Source organism: Sesamum indicum, linkage group LG4 (assembly GCF_000512975.1).
Source record: "Sesamum indicum cultivar Zhongzhi No. 13 linkage group LG4, S_indicum_v1.0, whole genome shotgun sequence".
Classification (NCBI taxonomy): Eukaryota; Viridiplantae; Streptophyta; class Magnoliopsida; order Lamiales; family Pedaliaceae; genus Sesamum; species Sesamum indicum.
In genome coordinates, this window is record NC_026148.1 from 7,528,920 (window position 1) to 7,545,196 (window position 16,277).

Here is a 16,277-nt window from a genome sequence, read left to right on the forward strand (position 1 = left end):
TTTATAACTCAAAAAAATATTGATAATACATTTAATGTTTAAAATGTTCATTTACATGAGCAATAATTAACTATAGTATTTCTAATTCAAATGGAATTCTTAACCTATCACTAATTTATAAATGATTAAACTCATAAATTTTTTTGATTTAATATTACATTGAGTAATAAAAATTATATTTAATAAATATATTAATAAAATAATATTAATATATTATTTAACTTATAATTTTTAATGAAAATTTACCTACCTCTTTTTCCGTCTTCACCCGATGTGTGCATGATTATTATTTTTTATTTATTTAATGAAGTTGAGGTGGTGAGTGATGGCTCACGTGAGCCACACTCATTTCTCATTCATTATTCTTATTTATTTAAATTTTTTCAAAACATTTCCTTGATTTCTTTATTATATAATTTATCCATAAATATTTCATAAAATTTCAATTTACTCTTTTCAAATTTGAATATATTTTCTATAATTTCTTTATTTAATTAATTAAATTTCTCAAATACCTATCAATTAATTCCACAAATATATATTAAAATTTTGGAGCTCATATGCTTTTGAAGATCTTAGTGTCTGACTCCCTGGAATCTTTATATATATATAGAGGGTGAATAACAATTTACCCTCATGTGATATTAAAAATGAACATATTACATTCATATGAAAAAAATATCGACAATTTACCACTTGTACTTTTTAAAATGAAACAATTTACCTCCTTATATAGGGAGGTAAATCACTATTTATTTTTTTATAAGGGAATAATTTGCTCATTTACAATATTACAAGAGAGTTGCTTGCATTTTTTCATATATATATATATATTATAAAATCCAGCTATTCATGCACCAATAGGTGGTGTCATTTTTATTTTTCAAAAACTTACTTGTTGTGATGTATTAGATATTATTTTCTTTTTAAATCAGCTGTGCTGGAGATGCGGTGCTGCGGACCTCCGCCCTTTATCACACGTCACTTTGACCTTCACATTCATTACAATTTACAAGAGGCTTTCACCGACGACCTTTCATAAACAGGCTCTCCTAAACAAGCCCCCCACCCCCAACCCACCCCCCTTTTTTTCTTCCAAATAAGTTGTCATTCTATGTAGTGGTGGAAGTCGTTATCATATTCCAGCAACTTTAATTGAGTAGTTACCATTCAACTTCAATCAGATTTGACATCTGGACTTTGAGAGTTTTCTTAATTGCTCAATATTTATCTTCTCAACAAATTACTTAGTGAATTTTACTATATCCACAACAGAATGCATAATATACCAACATTTGATAATTTTTAAATGTTATATTTATATAAAAATTTTCCAACACTTAATCACAAAAAATGACAAAAGAATAGTGTCACCATCTCATATGGTCAAATGTTGAATTTTTTATTTCAACGTCACGAGTTTGAATTTTATTGAAAATATGAATTTTGTTACTTTATGTGAGTGTATTATAGGATAATCGTGGGCAGTCTATAATATTTTTAATTCAGTTAGATAGACATGACTTACTAATGTGTTGTTACTATTTTGAAAAATTCTGCTCCTTCTTTAGTTAGAAACGAACAGAAGGTGTGAGTCACGCACGATGAGTGTAAAATCGTCTTGTTTTATGCTGCTTTTCACCCTTTGCGTTGGGCGGTGGCGAGGGGTGGTGGCGGGTGAAAAGGGAAGGGGGACTTGGTGGCAGAATTGGGGTGGGGTGTGATTAATTTTATTATTTTTATGTTTTTTGTAAATATAATTATAAATTTTTATATTTTTAAATTATAAATATAATATATATTAAAATTGGTTAAATTTAGATTTTAATAATTTAAGATCTAACGATTGAAATGGATTGATTACATCTTATGATTTTGCTGTAATAAAAAAAAATTCAACGATCATGAAAATAAATAATGATATATAATAGCTAAAGGCATAACGATCTTTTTGATAAAATATTTAACGCTGTTAACTTTAATTAACTATAAGGAACAAATATGCTATATTTATTTCCTTGTTTTAAAGAAAGGAGGATAGCGTGGCTTTGGCAGTTAGTGCGTCGTTGGATTCGTCACTTTTAACTAGTTTAGTAAAGTTTAACATATTGAAAAATAAGTGCGAGGATCGACCACTTCACTTCTCACTTCTGAGTTAGCCATAGATGCCCGAGCTGATCTGCACAGATCCACCTGCACTGCCGCAAGCAATACTGAAAACCCCACCACCAAAAACACGTCCCTTCTTCTTTACCTTTGCTAAAAAGAGAATTGTAGGAATAGTAATAGTAATAGTTGGTGGTGGTGTAGCTGCATCATTATTTGGTTGGTGTAGACCTTCTGCGTCTGTAAGGCGATGTTTATCGTATAAACTTGGTTTTCTTGGGATACCTAATTCTTCTTGGCCCAGCATCTCCTTTTCTTTGTTTATTTTGAATTAAAAAGAGAAAGAAACAAAGGAACACCAAGAAACAACAAAACAGAGCAGCAAAATTTTTTGTTATCTGCGGGTTGGTGGGTTGTGTGTCTCTATTTGCGTTGAATATAGTTGTTTATGAATGGGAAAATTTCAGATCTGTTAGCAGAGAGAGAGAGAGAGAGAGAGAGAGATGGGATTATAGAAATGGTGGTGGTGATGGTGGTGCATAATCTTATTGGCAAAACCAAGTAACAGAAACATAGATAGAAGGAAACAGCAGAGTCCCCTCTGGCCTTTTTCTTTTAGCTGTAAGCTTTTTCCCTTGTTTTCTTGAGAAGTGTAAAGCTAAAGGCTCTGCATTTTGGGAGGATTTTGCCTTTTTTCTTTTTGGCTGTGCACGTTTTCAACTGAGAACCAGAGAGAGAGAGAGAGAGAGAGAGAGAGAGAGAGAGAGAGAGAGAGAGAGAGAGGAGAGAGAGAAAAAAAAAGAAAGAGAGAGAGAGAGAGAGAGAGAGAGAGAGAGAGAGAGAGAGAGAGAGAGAGAGGATAGAGATCAAAGAAAAGCAACGTATAATTAGTGGAAAAAATGATGGCTTTTGGGAGTAGTTGCAGCAGTGTCCGAACAAGCAACACTTGCAATGCTTTGCTCAAAGAACTTCAGGTCTCTCTTTTACTCTTTCTTCTTCAGAACGTCTCTTTCGCTGAAAATTTCGAATTGTATAACCATTTCCCCGTTTTCCTTTCTGGTTGCCTTGTGTCAATTCCCATGGTCTTTACAGAAGAAATTGCCTTCTTGTTTTAACAATTCATGTGCTTTCTTTTTTAATTTTTCTGTTAGTGTTACCTTTTTGTTTCCGTTGAATGTTGGAGACTTTTTCTCTGAGGTAAGACTATGTATTTACTGCTGCTGTGTGGTCGCCATACTAGATTTTTGATGGGTATCCTATTAAAGTTAGACTCTTCAACTTTATGATGTTATACATAATTGGTGGTTTTAAAATTATGATAGACATTCAGTTGTATTTCAAGTGTGTCATCAGGCAGAAGTGAGAAGATGAAGTTCGTATCATTTTTTTTAATAGTTGCTAATTTTCTAGTTTCTTAAGGTAAGATTATAGTAGTAGCATGCTAAGTTACTGGTGTTTTCTGTCGTTGCTTCTCAATGAGCAGCAAATGTGGACAGAAATTGGGGAGACTGAAGCTGATAAAGACCGTATGTTAGTGGAGCTTGAACAAGAGTGCTTGGAAATCTACAGAAGAAAGGTTGATGAGGCCGCGAATGCTAAGGCTCGTCTTCATCAGTCTATTGCAGCCAAGGAAGCGGAGGTTGCAATGCTTTTGGCAACTCTTGGAGATATCAATCTTAATTCTCCGGTAATGAAGTATCTTTAGGCAGTTTCTGCTGTTTATTGTTTTGTAAATTAATTTAATTTATTTATTTTTATTTTTCTGCTTCCTTATTTGGCATAGCCCCTGGGAAGATCCCAGTATATTAACAGATTAAGAGAGAGAGAGGTTTAGTTTGTAATTGAATTTTCTGCACTCACATTACGGCAATGCCCATTCTAAGTCTTAAACTTTTAGTATGACCAGACTGTTTCAAGTGAAATGTTAACTTGGTGGATCGGGTGAATATAAATCCACCTTAAAAATACTTTATTGAACTGAATCCTTGTGTATCTATTATTTAAAGAAAAAAAGAAAGAAATCCCTCTTGAAAATGATGCTAACATTTGGTACTTCACATCTTTCTACTTAAAACTTTTGGGGAGACAGTAAGATTGACTTTTTTTCTTTCATGGGCCAAAGAAATTCTTCAAGAAGACTCTCAAAAACTGGTGCTGCATGGTGCTTGATGTCTTTTCCTGCTACTTCTGTTGTGTATACCTTTCAAAACAAAGTACTTTTTCCAGTGTTGAAGGGCCAATTGTTGGTACAAAATTATGAGGTTTTGGTATTTTTCACTTCCAAAAATGACTTTGACATGTCGGTATCGGTTTCTCATCAAGGTAGTTACATTTTTTAAGAATGGTTACTCCATCTGTTCAACATGCAAGACGGCCTGAAGCATAATAGGTGAAATTTATTAGTTTTAAGAGCACCGACAAGAAAGATGACAAAAGATTTAATTATGGATTGGGCATTAAATTGCCAGTGGGTACATAAAGTGATACTACCTTTTACCTAAAAAGATGCAAAAGACTAGGAATAGTAGGTGATTTTTATCCATAGTGTTATGTTTCTTGAGCAAATATCATCTAGTTTTGTCACTTGATTTGAGGATGATGGCAAGGGCTTTACTTTGTCTGGTTTGTTCCTACATAGTATTAGAGACTCCAAATCAGAAAAGATCTTTCTAACTGAAAATCTGTGTTCACGTCGTCCTACATACGAGCAAAACAACTGCAGAAAAATTAAGTGTACTGTCTAATGGGATAACTACATATTTCTATTAACTGTACACATTATATTCTGTACACTGCTATTTACGTGTGCCAAGAGTCGAATGGGACATAAGAGACATGGTATCTGCATCTGTCTTTGTGTTTTATTCAAGTAAAAACTTTGCGGTGAAATGGATATTTATTCAATGATCAAATGATATTGCTGCTTAATTGAGTTCATTCTGAAATTAACAGGTTCAGTCTGACAAGAAAGCAAAATCGTTGAAAGGACTACTGGCTTCAGTCACACCATTATTAGAAGACTTGCAACTCAAAAAAGAGGAAAGAATAAAGCAATTTGCAGATATTAAGTCTCAAATTGAGAAGATAACCTGTGAGATTTCTGGATATGGCCATATTGTCAGTTCTGTAAGCACCTTGAATCTGGAAGAACAAGACTTATCATTAAGAAAGCTCACGGAATACCAATCAAACCTCCGTGCTCTCCAGAAGGAGAAGGTATGTGAAGTTCTGCGCAGTAAACACTTAAAGTTAATTCAAAGAGTACCTTTCTTGGGTGAATGTCAATTGTTACATGTCTGTCCTTGTCTTAACATACTGACGAAGCTTGTTGTGAAGAACATTGAAGTTCGTATAAGTTGTAAATTCAGTTATCATGTTCTTAAGTTACAAACTTTCAACCGGCTAAGTGATGTTGAACTTGCAAACTTCTGCTAAACTATCATGTATTTTGGTCTTCCAAGTTCCGTATTAAGTGTTAGGAAAATGCCACTATAAAACAACTCATATTCTAGCTGTTTGGTTTATCTGGACATAATACTTATGATATATACTGTTTATTGCCAATAATTTCAGTATTAGGAACTTAGGGAACTGCATGCACCATGTTTCTTAAATTACTAAACCTTCTATTGGCGAAGTTCATTTTGAACTTGCAGTCATCTGATAATCTACCTGTGGTTGGGCTTCAAATACTGTTTTGTTGGGGAAAAGCCATAACGAAGCAACTTGTATTATGATTTGTCCAGTTTGTTTAAGTTGCTTTCACCCCCTTAAATCTGAATTGACAGTATTGTTCCTTGTAACACCCTGTCAAGAAGATGCTAAGTGCTCACTCTATGGGTAAGAAAGAGATTTATTTCCTATTATATACATTCTTGAAATAACAATTTGATTCCCAACAATTTGGAAGTGGAGATGAAGAATGGGAATAAATAGATTACTTTAAGCTTGAGAAGACATCTTCAACAGGCATAAATATGTCAATAATTAGTTTCTCTTTGAGATAATTACACCGCCCTCCCATGAAGTTTGGTGTAATTATCCTCTTTGGTTTGGAAAACTAACTTTGACGTTTGTTTCCATCTAACAAATAGATCATTGCCGTCCGTTAGTCAATGTTCATCGAATTTATTATTATTGGAAAATTGTATAAAAATCCATATGTACGATCCGATTGACTTATTACTCAATAAGTCACACATCTTTTTCTGACCAAACTCCACTTATACATCTTAACATGCATTAGCATTCACCCATATATAAGGCAGTTTGATGAGAAAAGATTTGTTTAACCTGCATTAATTTCGAAATCAGTCAATTTGGGTAAATATAAATTTTAGTTTAATTTTTTTGCTAATATCAACAAATTCGGTGAATTATGACTAATATACAGATGTATTTTTTAGATGAAAACAAAAGCTAGGGTACTAGATGTAATTTTTCAAATCACAGGGTTGTACATGTAACTACACCAAACCTCAGGGGAGGGTGGTGTAATTATCCCTTTCTTTTTTAATTTTTTCCTTTTGCTCTCTGTATTTTTTAAACCTGGGGAACTACGAGCTTCACTGTAGGCTGGTACTATATCCGCTGTGACTTCCCTGTGACTTGGAAGACACAACAGCTTCTTTCAACCCATTTACCTCAGAAAACTGAAGTAAAATAAAAGTTAAATTAGAAAGCTTTCACACTTTTAAGAGCATAATGATTGACTTTAGAACTGTAACCACATCAGTAGTTTCAGAAACTATCATACTGCTGAATGAAACCAACAATGTAGAAGCAATTCTGGTGAACAAAGTGACAGCACTGTAGGGAGTTTAGATGGCCATCTTGTTTTCAACAAGTCTGTGTCAAACTTCTGTTGATCATCTGAACACCTGTTAATGTTGACCACAAAATATAGATCCTTTTTCTACGTTATCATATGCTCTTGTCACGGCTGGATGATGCTATGTCTCTGGTCACATCAATGGTGTTAATCCTTTGTGCCTGCAAAGATTAATGTGCAGTTCGCTGGCAAACTTTTAAATGAATTTGGAAGAATGGTATTCATTTTAGGATATTGTACAAGTTCCACAATTTAAGTGCCAATATGCCGGCACCAGTTAGTTGATGATGTAAAAAGTGTGTCCTAAAACTATTATCCATTTTCACGATTTGCAGTCTGAACGCCTCCAAAAAGTTTTGGATTATGTGAATGAAGTGCATACTTTGACCAGTGTCCTAAGCTTGGATTTTGGCAAAACAGTGAGTGATGTCCATCCAAGCTTGCATGGCTCAAGCATGGAACTTGTCACAAATATCAGTAACAGCATATTAGAGAGGCTTGATCAGGCTATCCTGAGGTTGAAAACAGAAAGAAAAATTCGTCTACAAAAGGTATTGTGCATCTCGATAATCTTATGTTTATTTTTCATTTACTTGTTCATTGAAAACTATGGTGGTTGCAGCTTAAAGATGTAGCTGGATCCCTATTTGAACTATGGAACTTGATGGATACACCAAAGGAAGATAAGGTCTGCTTCTTGAGAATTACTTCCGTTCTTGGTTCCTCGGAATCAGAAATTGTGCAACCAGGCGCTCTTTCATTGGAGGTGATTGAACAGGTACAGTGGCAACATAAATTCCCTACCTGTACTGCTCCCTTCCCATAAGTAGTTGACCAATCTGTAGTGTTAACTCCGACAGGTATCAGCAGAGGTCGAGAGGCTCACAAAATTGAAAGCAAGCAGGTTGAAGGAACTTGTTATGAAGAAGAGGTCAGAGTTAGAGAATATATGCTGTAGAACTCATATTCAACCTGATCCAAGCACTGCTGCTGATAAAACCAATGCTTTGATAGACTCTGGTAACTAATCTTGACTACAAGAGATGTACTGTGTGTGTACGTGTGTCCCCATCTCGTGTCTTGTTGATTCTTAGTCAAGTTAGATGCTGAGAACTTGATTCTCTGCAGGTCTGGTGGATCCATGTGAAATTTTAGCTAATGTTGAAGCGCAAATATGTAAAGCCAAAGATGAAGCTTTGAGCCGTAAAGACATAATGGATAAGATAGACAGGTGGCTTTCTGCCTGTGATGAGGAAAAGTGGCTTGACGATTATAATCAAGTAAGCTAAAAATGACAATGATCTCATCATTATTTCCATATGGCAATGTTAGTTATTTAAAGATCAGTGATTCTTAAGGAAGAGTTGTAATTTCTCCATATTCAGGTACAAGAGTTTCCATTTCTAGCATTTTCTAACGTCTCTTATTTGAATGTCAGGATGATAACCGTTACAGTGCTGGAAGGGGCGCACACATAAATCTAAAGCGTGCAGAGCGAGCCAGAATTATGGTCAATAAGATTCCAGGTAGGTCTCGGGGCTGTTGGTTTCTTTCCTTGCATTAGGTGAGATCGTATTTGTGGAGGTAGGTAACAAGCTGCGCTTTTCAGTTATGGTTGACAATCTAATTAGCAAGACGCTAGCATGGGAGGATGAGAAACAGAAACTATTTCTTTATGATGGGGTGAGCTATTAAAATTTTTTCCAAGTTTTAAAACACTTTGCTAATGGTTAGAGAAATTGACTAATAGAACTCTGCCTTTTTACAAGCAGGTGCGGTTGATATCAATACTGGAGGATTACAAACATGCTAGACAACATAAGGAAGAGGAGAAGAAGCGAGCTAGGGTACTCATTCTATTTGTCTTCGGAAATTCTTATTACTTGCTTTCTTCAAAGAAGCATAAAAGTAAAAACAAAATTAAAGTTTGGTTGGTAGGCTAAAATAAGCATGGTGGATAATGGGTGAAGTGAAGGTTTCTAACACGTGTGTAGGCATTTATTAAGGGAAAAATGCAAGCAACCCCCTTGTGATATTGCAAATGAGCAAATTACACCCTTATGAAAAAATAAATAGCGGTACCTTCTTGTATTTTTTAAAATACAACAATTTACCCACCTATGATTTTTAAAATGAAGCAATTTACCCACCTATGATTTTTAAAATGAAGCAATTTACCCACCTATGATCTTTAAAATGAAGCAATTTACCTCCCTGTATAAGGAGGTAAATTGCTTTATTTTAAAAAGGACAAAATGCATAAAAATCCCTTGTGTTTTAAAAAGTATGCAAAAGACACCCTCCTGTTTTCAGAATAGGCTAAAAACCCCTCCTGTTTTGTTTTAGTCAGCAAAAAACCCCCATTCTATTAGCAACTATCGGAAGTGGAGGAGACGCGCGTCTGCTGCGTTTGGTAGCCATTTTCTCCGGTTTAAGTTCATATTTAATGATAATTTGGACTAAAATACCCTTCTATGGGTCTATATAATATACAAAGGGCTTTTTGATTTGTTTTTTGTCTTTTTTTTGTCATTTCAAACCCTAAAAATAAGTATTAAATTTTGTTATATTTAATTTAAATTGAAATATTAAATTATATTTAATTTATTGAATATTAAATATTAAATTATATTATATTTAAGTTCAAATAATTTTATAATTGTTAATTATTAAATCTAAAATTATTTTTAATTAATTAAAATATATATTTAATTACAATAATTATTATTATAATAATTATTAATTAGCCAAAAATATTTAATTATTATAATTATTTAAAATATTCTTAATTAACTAAACATATTTTAATTAATATCATTAAAAAATAAAAAAATTAAAAAAAAAGAAAGAAAATATGCTATTTTGCCCCTTTTTCGTCGGAAACTTGTTTCTAAGTTTCCGGCGCCGTTCGGACGAATTTCCGACGGTCAATGGTACCATTAGAATCCTCTCTTCAAGACGAACATTTCCATACCTTCAATTTGAATTTTCGTATTATAGAGAGTGGGCTCAAGCAGCGATCGCCGAACATGTTTGTCGTCGATTCGTCTCCATCTGGTCGAATCTTGGTCGAATCTCGGTCTCAGACCACCACCATCAGACTCGTCTCTTCAAGACGATTCGAACGAGACCGACCTTGCTCAATTTGGTAAAGAATTATAGAGATACGATGATTTTAACAAAATCTCGTCGCCGGTGACGAGATTTTTGGGAGTGGGGGCGCAGCAGGGGGGTAAAGGGGTGGGTGAGGTAGTTATTTTTTTTTAATATATAATAGTGAGGTAGTTATTTTTTTTTTGTTTTTTTTTAATATATAATAATAATATATTTTTAAAATTTTAAATTATTTATATATAATATAAGTTAAATAATTTGTTGATCTACATCTTTTATTTTTTTAAAATCTAACAGTTGAGATTAATTGATTAGATCTAACGATCAATATTTGATCAAAAAAGATCAAACGGTCATTAAAATAAGAAATAATATATATTAAGTAAGGGTATAACGGTCATTTTCTAAAAAAATAACACCGCTAGTTGGATTTAACGGAGAGGGGGCGATTGAGCTGAGTTTTACAAAACACATGGGAGCTTTTAGCCTATTCTGCAAACAGGGGGTTTTTTTGCAGACTTTTTAAAACACAGGAGTTTTATGCATTTTGTCCTTTTAAAAAGTATGGGGGGGGTAAATTACTATATTTTTTTCATAGGGGGTAATGTGCTCTTTTTTAATATTACAGGGGGGTAAATTGTTATTCACCCTATTTATTAATAAGGATAATTACACTAATACAAGAATAGTCAAAACATACAAACTACCTCTACTATCAGTAATTACATTGACTTACTCGAGGACCATCATTTATCTAATACCGTCGCCCCTTATTAGTGTTTTCTGAGTCAGGAAAATGATGAAATTACTAAAAATTGACATTGAATATCCTACTTTACCCTTGTTGCCTTATTCTTCAAATTTTATGGACCAAAATGCTCCTATGAGTGCATATGTAATTAGTAAATCTTGTAAGGAGTATTAAAGTAGTAATCTTTTGGATTCTGATACACCAAACTCCAAAGTGGTTTAATGTTTAAAAATTTTAAATTAAATAGTTTTTTTTTCAAATAAAATGACTGATTACTAAATTATAGAATAACCAATTTAGCAGATTTAGAAAAATGATTTGATTATTTTATTTTCTTATGTGTCCTTTTATTTTCCTTCATTATCTTGTCATTATAATGTAAAATTTGATCATATTTAATTCAACAAAATATAATTTAAATACATTTTATTTCATTAACTAAGATTATCAATTAATTAACACTTTTTAAAATATTTTTCTTTTTCTTGTTTCCTCTTTCCTCTTTTATTTTGTGATTTCATTAATTATAATTTTCAAAATATGTTTCGTTTTCCCTGAATTTTATTTTTGGTCCATCTTCTTCATCCTCCTTTGCATTCAACTGGCTCCACTATCGCAAACCCAAACCACCTCTTCTCCACCAACATTACCCCCAAATATGCATGTTTTCTGCTGCATTCCCCCAAGCCAAACTGCACAAGATTACTCCAGACTAGAGACTAAGATATGTAAGGTTGTCAACCAATGTTTACATGTCTCAGTTATCTCAATCTTCTCGTTTCTCAAATTAGATGGCACATGAAGGCACTCTTTCATATCTTAGCTGAGTTGCACTGGTTGGGATCCTATACATCTACCATCATTTGTTAAGGATTGACAACCTAAAATTTTGGGACTGCTTTTGGTAGACTCATCTTATCTTGAACAACATTTGGGCAATCATTTGCATTTTGCACAAGATACAATAAGTTTTGTGCTTATTTTATCGCACATTTTAATTGCTTCATTTTAACATAAAAACTAGTATCTTATAAGCTTAAAAAACGTGTTATAAAATGTTTGACTTATAAAATCTTATAAAATAAGCTTAGTGGATCACCGTTTTAGTCCCTCTAAACTGTTGATGCCTAAATACTAACTATTCTTGCTTATGACCTAGCTATTTATACTTGACCATCAGTTTTTTTATTATTCAGGTGGTTAGCCCGCATAACAAGGAAGCTATAATATCTTATGCTGTACTTTTATTGCAGAATTACTAAACACGCTTACATAAGACTTAATCATGTTAGTGTGGACCCAAAATCTACACTTCTCATATCACAACCGTAATGATAGTTGCTTTTATAGTACTGATGTGCTTTCTAATTCAGGACCAGAAGAAACTACAAGATATGCTCCTTGCAGAGAAAGAATCCATATATGGGTCTAAGCCAAGTCCCAGGAGAAGCAACAGCTTTAGGAAGGCAAATGGATACCAAGCATATGGAAATGGATCAGTCACTCCCTCTCCCCGTAGGAACTCAGTCGGTACTGCAACTCCAGAGCTCCTCACTCCACGTTCTTATTCTGGTCGCCAAAATGCATATTTCAAGGAAATGAGAAGGCTTTCCACTGCCCCTTTAAATTTTGTTGCAATACCAAAAGAAGATACCATGTCATTTTCCTCAGTTTGTGGTTCGGAGCCTGAGTCTCCTCCTCAAGCCTGACAACTAAAACAGGTGAGTTGCATCTGTCTAGTATCAGCTTACTTCTGCTAGTGATGATTTGTTGTTGGGCAGTATATTATTACTAATAATGGGATACAATACTGTGAGGAATCAAAATTGAACGTTGCGCTGTTAGCCTGTTACTGAACTATGTCATTGGCAATAACTAACTGAAATAACCTGACTGGTCATACCCTGTTGTAGTGGTTTGAATTGAACCAACTGTACCATAGCTCCTATCGTTTTTTGTTCTTCAGAAAAATGTGATCTTTGGGATCTCAGTCGGCTCATTTTAGTTGAATCACTTTTGCAGGCCATGAATTATCCCATGAAGCAAGGGTGCTGTGTTGAAATGAATCGGTAGGACTTGTGAATATAGGTGGAGGTGTAGACTTTCGTGTAATAAGGGCGTTTTAGCAGGACTACAGCGACTGACATTTAAACGATCTGCTTCTTGATGATTAGTTGAAGTATGAGGACTGAGGTGATCGAAAGCTGAAATGCTAGTGTAGTCCATCAATAGGATAGCCAGCTGCAAATATTGTGTTGAAGTAGGAGTTGGTGACCATTTCTGCATCTTAAATTTTCATGTTTGCATGTATATATGTTTGGTGTTGTGGATGTGTTTGATTTAGCGACTTGATTTGTTTGTTGCATTTTAGAGACAGGTTCTCGAAATAATTTGTTCAAGATGTCGTTTGCATTGCATGCATTGATTTTAACAGTAATGACTGAATTCGTCGAGTATGAACGCAAATTCCTTCTTGAACGTCCGGTCAGGTAGATGAGGTGCGTCTATAAGGTAATGAGGCTTATGCATCAATGATGAAAAGATTGAGATTCCAAAACATTGCCTTGACAGAAAGTTTTGAATTTGAGGCTGTATATGCCCATTTACATAGTGGTTTGTAGTTTAGTTATTTTGTTTCTTTTATATTTTATGAAATTATTGATATTTTGATGGTGTATTATATGATGTAATTGATTGTTTCTAAGGAGAAATTAGGTGATTAAAATCTTTTGAAGGCAAAATCGATGATAATGCTGAAGAGAGAAATTGAAAATTCTAGGGAGAGCCGAGCTGGAAGGGATTCCGGCGATGGCTCTCCAACAATCAAATCAGCAAGAATCCCAGTGAAATGAAGTATATGAGTAGGATAAAAGTGTTCGAACATGATAATGAGGGTGGAGAGCCATATTTATATGTAAGGGTGGATATGCCTAACGCAATATGGTCCATTTGATCATATATTAATCTATTAGATGGCAATGAATTGTACTGTTGCTGTTGAATAGGACAGGAAGTGGTCCAGGGGACAAACACTGTGCAGGTAGGGTAGTGTAGGCGCCACTGTAAGTGCTTCCCTGACATTGTGTCCTTGGTCTGCAAAGGTCTTCTTGTGACCTTCAGATATCCCCATATCACAGATCCTTTTTTGTGTTACGCGTACCTTCAGAGATCGCCTACTTAGACCTTCCAAGATCTTTTCTATTAAGGTGAAGGTCTTGATAAGGGATATATGGAGTATTCCCACATCAGAAGTCCCCTCACTTACCAAGTGTGTTTGTACTAAAATTGGGTAAGTGGAATCTTGAAACCTTCGAACTTTCATCCTTTTTGCAGTCTTGTCACTTCACGCAACTTCACTACCTCAAGTTTGGCAGTGGAAATTCAAAAATTTCCCTAGCAGCTTCATTATTCACTGTATACCTCATATCTGTTAGCCAATCATTCATCAAGAGGTGCATATTGAAAAGGTGTTGCTTTTTTGCAGGGTCGCCCTAATGGGATTCTTTCGGGGTTTTTTTAATGTTTGTGCCCCTCTGTTATCTTTAAATGTTAACTCTTCATTGTTAAGAAACCTTTCATCTCCAGGCTCTCTTGTTCATGAAAGTTTTCTCTTAGGTTTATCCATCTCTGAAGCCAATCTTATTTTCCTTTCTTCCGATTAGGTTAGTGTCGTTTTGCCCTTTTCTCTAAGTTCTTGGGTCATCTTTCTACTATGTTGGAGTCTAGTTCTACAAATGAAGGGACGGTCAATAGTGCCCCCGTAGATTTATTTGGTCCTGATCCAATCGGGGATGCTTAGTATGTGTTTCCAGCCATAAATTATGAAAATCATTAACTATTTCGAGGGGATTCTGTGGTTTCTGATACTCCCTTTCTTTCCTTACCATCTTCCTTGGCAGACATGGCACTTCCGAGTTCCAGATTTCATTTCCCATATAGTTATTCCATTATTCAACCCTTGCCGTATGACTGTATTCATCTTCCCCCTTTTGAATGTTGGACCTTTTTCCTCATGAACTTTGAAGCTGGTTTTCGCTTACCTCTTCATCCTCTGATTGAGGGAATCCTTGAACATTCTGTTAGAATAGGTGACTAGAAAGCTAATTGAATTGGCGGTTTTGGGAACCATTTAACAATCTTTATGAATGTAATATTATTTTGATGAATGTAGTAAGCATTCATCTGTGGCACCATGTGTTTGTTGTGCTTACTATTTATGTTGAATGGTGTTTTAATGTCATAACAAATGCCCATAGACCAATTGAATAACCCATGTAGTTGGGTTATGCATTGGATGACAGCTACGATACCAACTTCTGAGGGTTGGTTTGAAACGTTCCAAGTCGCGGACCTCGAGATTGCGCATTGAGAGTCCTATAGAGACTTGCACTAAGTATTGCATTCATTGGATGAGTGTTGTATTTCATAAGCTACAGACAAAGGATGTCTATGCAATTTTAGTGGATTAGTTGACAAGGTTGTTAACTGATTGAACTGGCTCACGAGAATCGTCAGATGGAAGCCTTGGATGCTTGGTCGGTATGACTTGAATTCCCAGCTCCAATAATACAAGATTAGTCATTGAATTTGATGAATCATGGTAGTCGCATGCATATGATGGCTATATCTTGGATCTGACGAGAGATGACTGTATCTTCGATGTGGTCGTTATAAGCCTTGTCTAGTGTAGTCGGAATATATAGTGAGGACGGTGGATTTCAAGATAGAATCTGTCCCCTATACCTATATGATGGATATATCTCCTATGCGCTCTAAGATGGTTTAGACTCTCTAAGTTTATGGCCATAGCGATTGGTCGAATAGAAAATTGTTTCCTTGTCGATCAATAGAGTAAACGCATTTCAAGTATTTAACATAGTTGCCAGGTCCAGGATGGGAATCGACGCCCAATTTCATGCCCTAGACTAAGGCGGGGATGGTCGATGGAGGGACTGTACCTGTGTGGAACTCGAGAGCCTAAATATTCACGTCAACATTCACTTAGTCTCTAGTGCCATGGACTATTGCTAGACGGCCACCCATGGTGATGGACATTTTCGATTAATGGTTAATTAAAAATAATTAATTAACTTAGATTTATTTAATTATTTGTGTTGAACATAATGCCCAAGTCTAGTTGAGGATGAACCTAAAGAGTCACACACAAATCACTATGGAATTGGTGGAATTAATTTGGGAAGAAATTAATTGATTTAATTGGATTAAATTAATTCAAGGAGAATATATAAATGATTAGATCATTATTTAACAATTCATTTGATAGATGGCTCAAGAATTAATTAATTGAGTTAATTAATTTTGGGCTTAACATCTTTAAATTAATTAGATTAATTTATTAGGTTTGACTAAATTAATTGATAGGATCAATTAATTAGTGTTTGGGTTTAGTTTTATTTAATTAGATTAAATGAATCTTTGGACTTTGTTGGGCTAAAATTAATTTAATTAATTATT

The 16,277-nt window shown here is 34.5% G+C and overlaps 1 protein-coding gene across 1 annotated transcript; it reads left to right on the forward strand.

Annotated features, from left to right (window-relative positions):
• LOC105160166 (65-kDa microtubule-associated protein 6-like) lies at positions 2,067-13,239 on the forward strand. The gene is made up of 12 exons (XM_011077434.2): positions 2,067-3,080; positions 3,590-3,793; positions 5,059-5,322; positions 7,273-7,488; positions 7,560-7,715; positions 7,798-7,957; positions 8,066-8,217; positions 8,376-8,463; positions 8,547-8,620; positions 8,710-8,784; positions 12,176-12,523; positions 12,825-13,239. Exons 1-11 carry the CDS (start codon positions 3,006-3,008, stop codon positions 12,509-12,511), a joined length of 1,800 nt encoding a protein of 599 aa, XP_011075736.1. The 5' UTR covers positions 2,067-3,005; the 3' UTR covers positions 12,512-12,523; positions 12,825-13,239.

Bases quoted from the DNA above. Each gene is read 5' to 3' on its own strand.
- LOC105160166 (XM_011077434.2), top strand. From the start codon at position 3,006: ATGATGGCTTTTGGGAGTAGTTGCAGCAGTGTCCGAACAAGCAACACT. The intron at 3,081-3,589 runs GTCTCTCTTTTA...CTCAATGAGCAG, and splicing joins CTTTGCTCAAAGAACTTCAG to CAAATGTGGACAGAAATTGG. The intron at 8,621-8,709 runs GTGAGCTATTAA...TTTTACAAGCAG, and splicing joins AACTATTTCTTTATGATGGG to GTGCGGTTGATATCAATACT.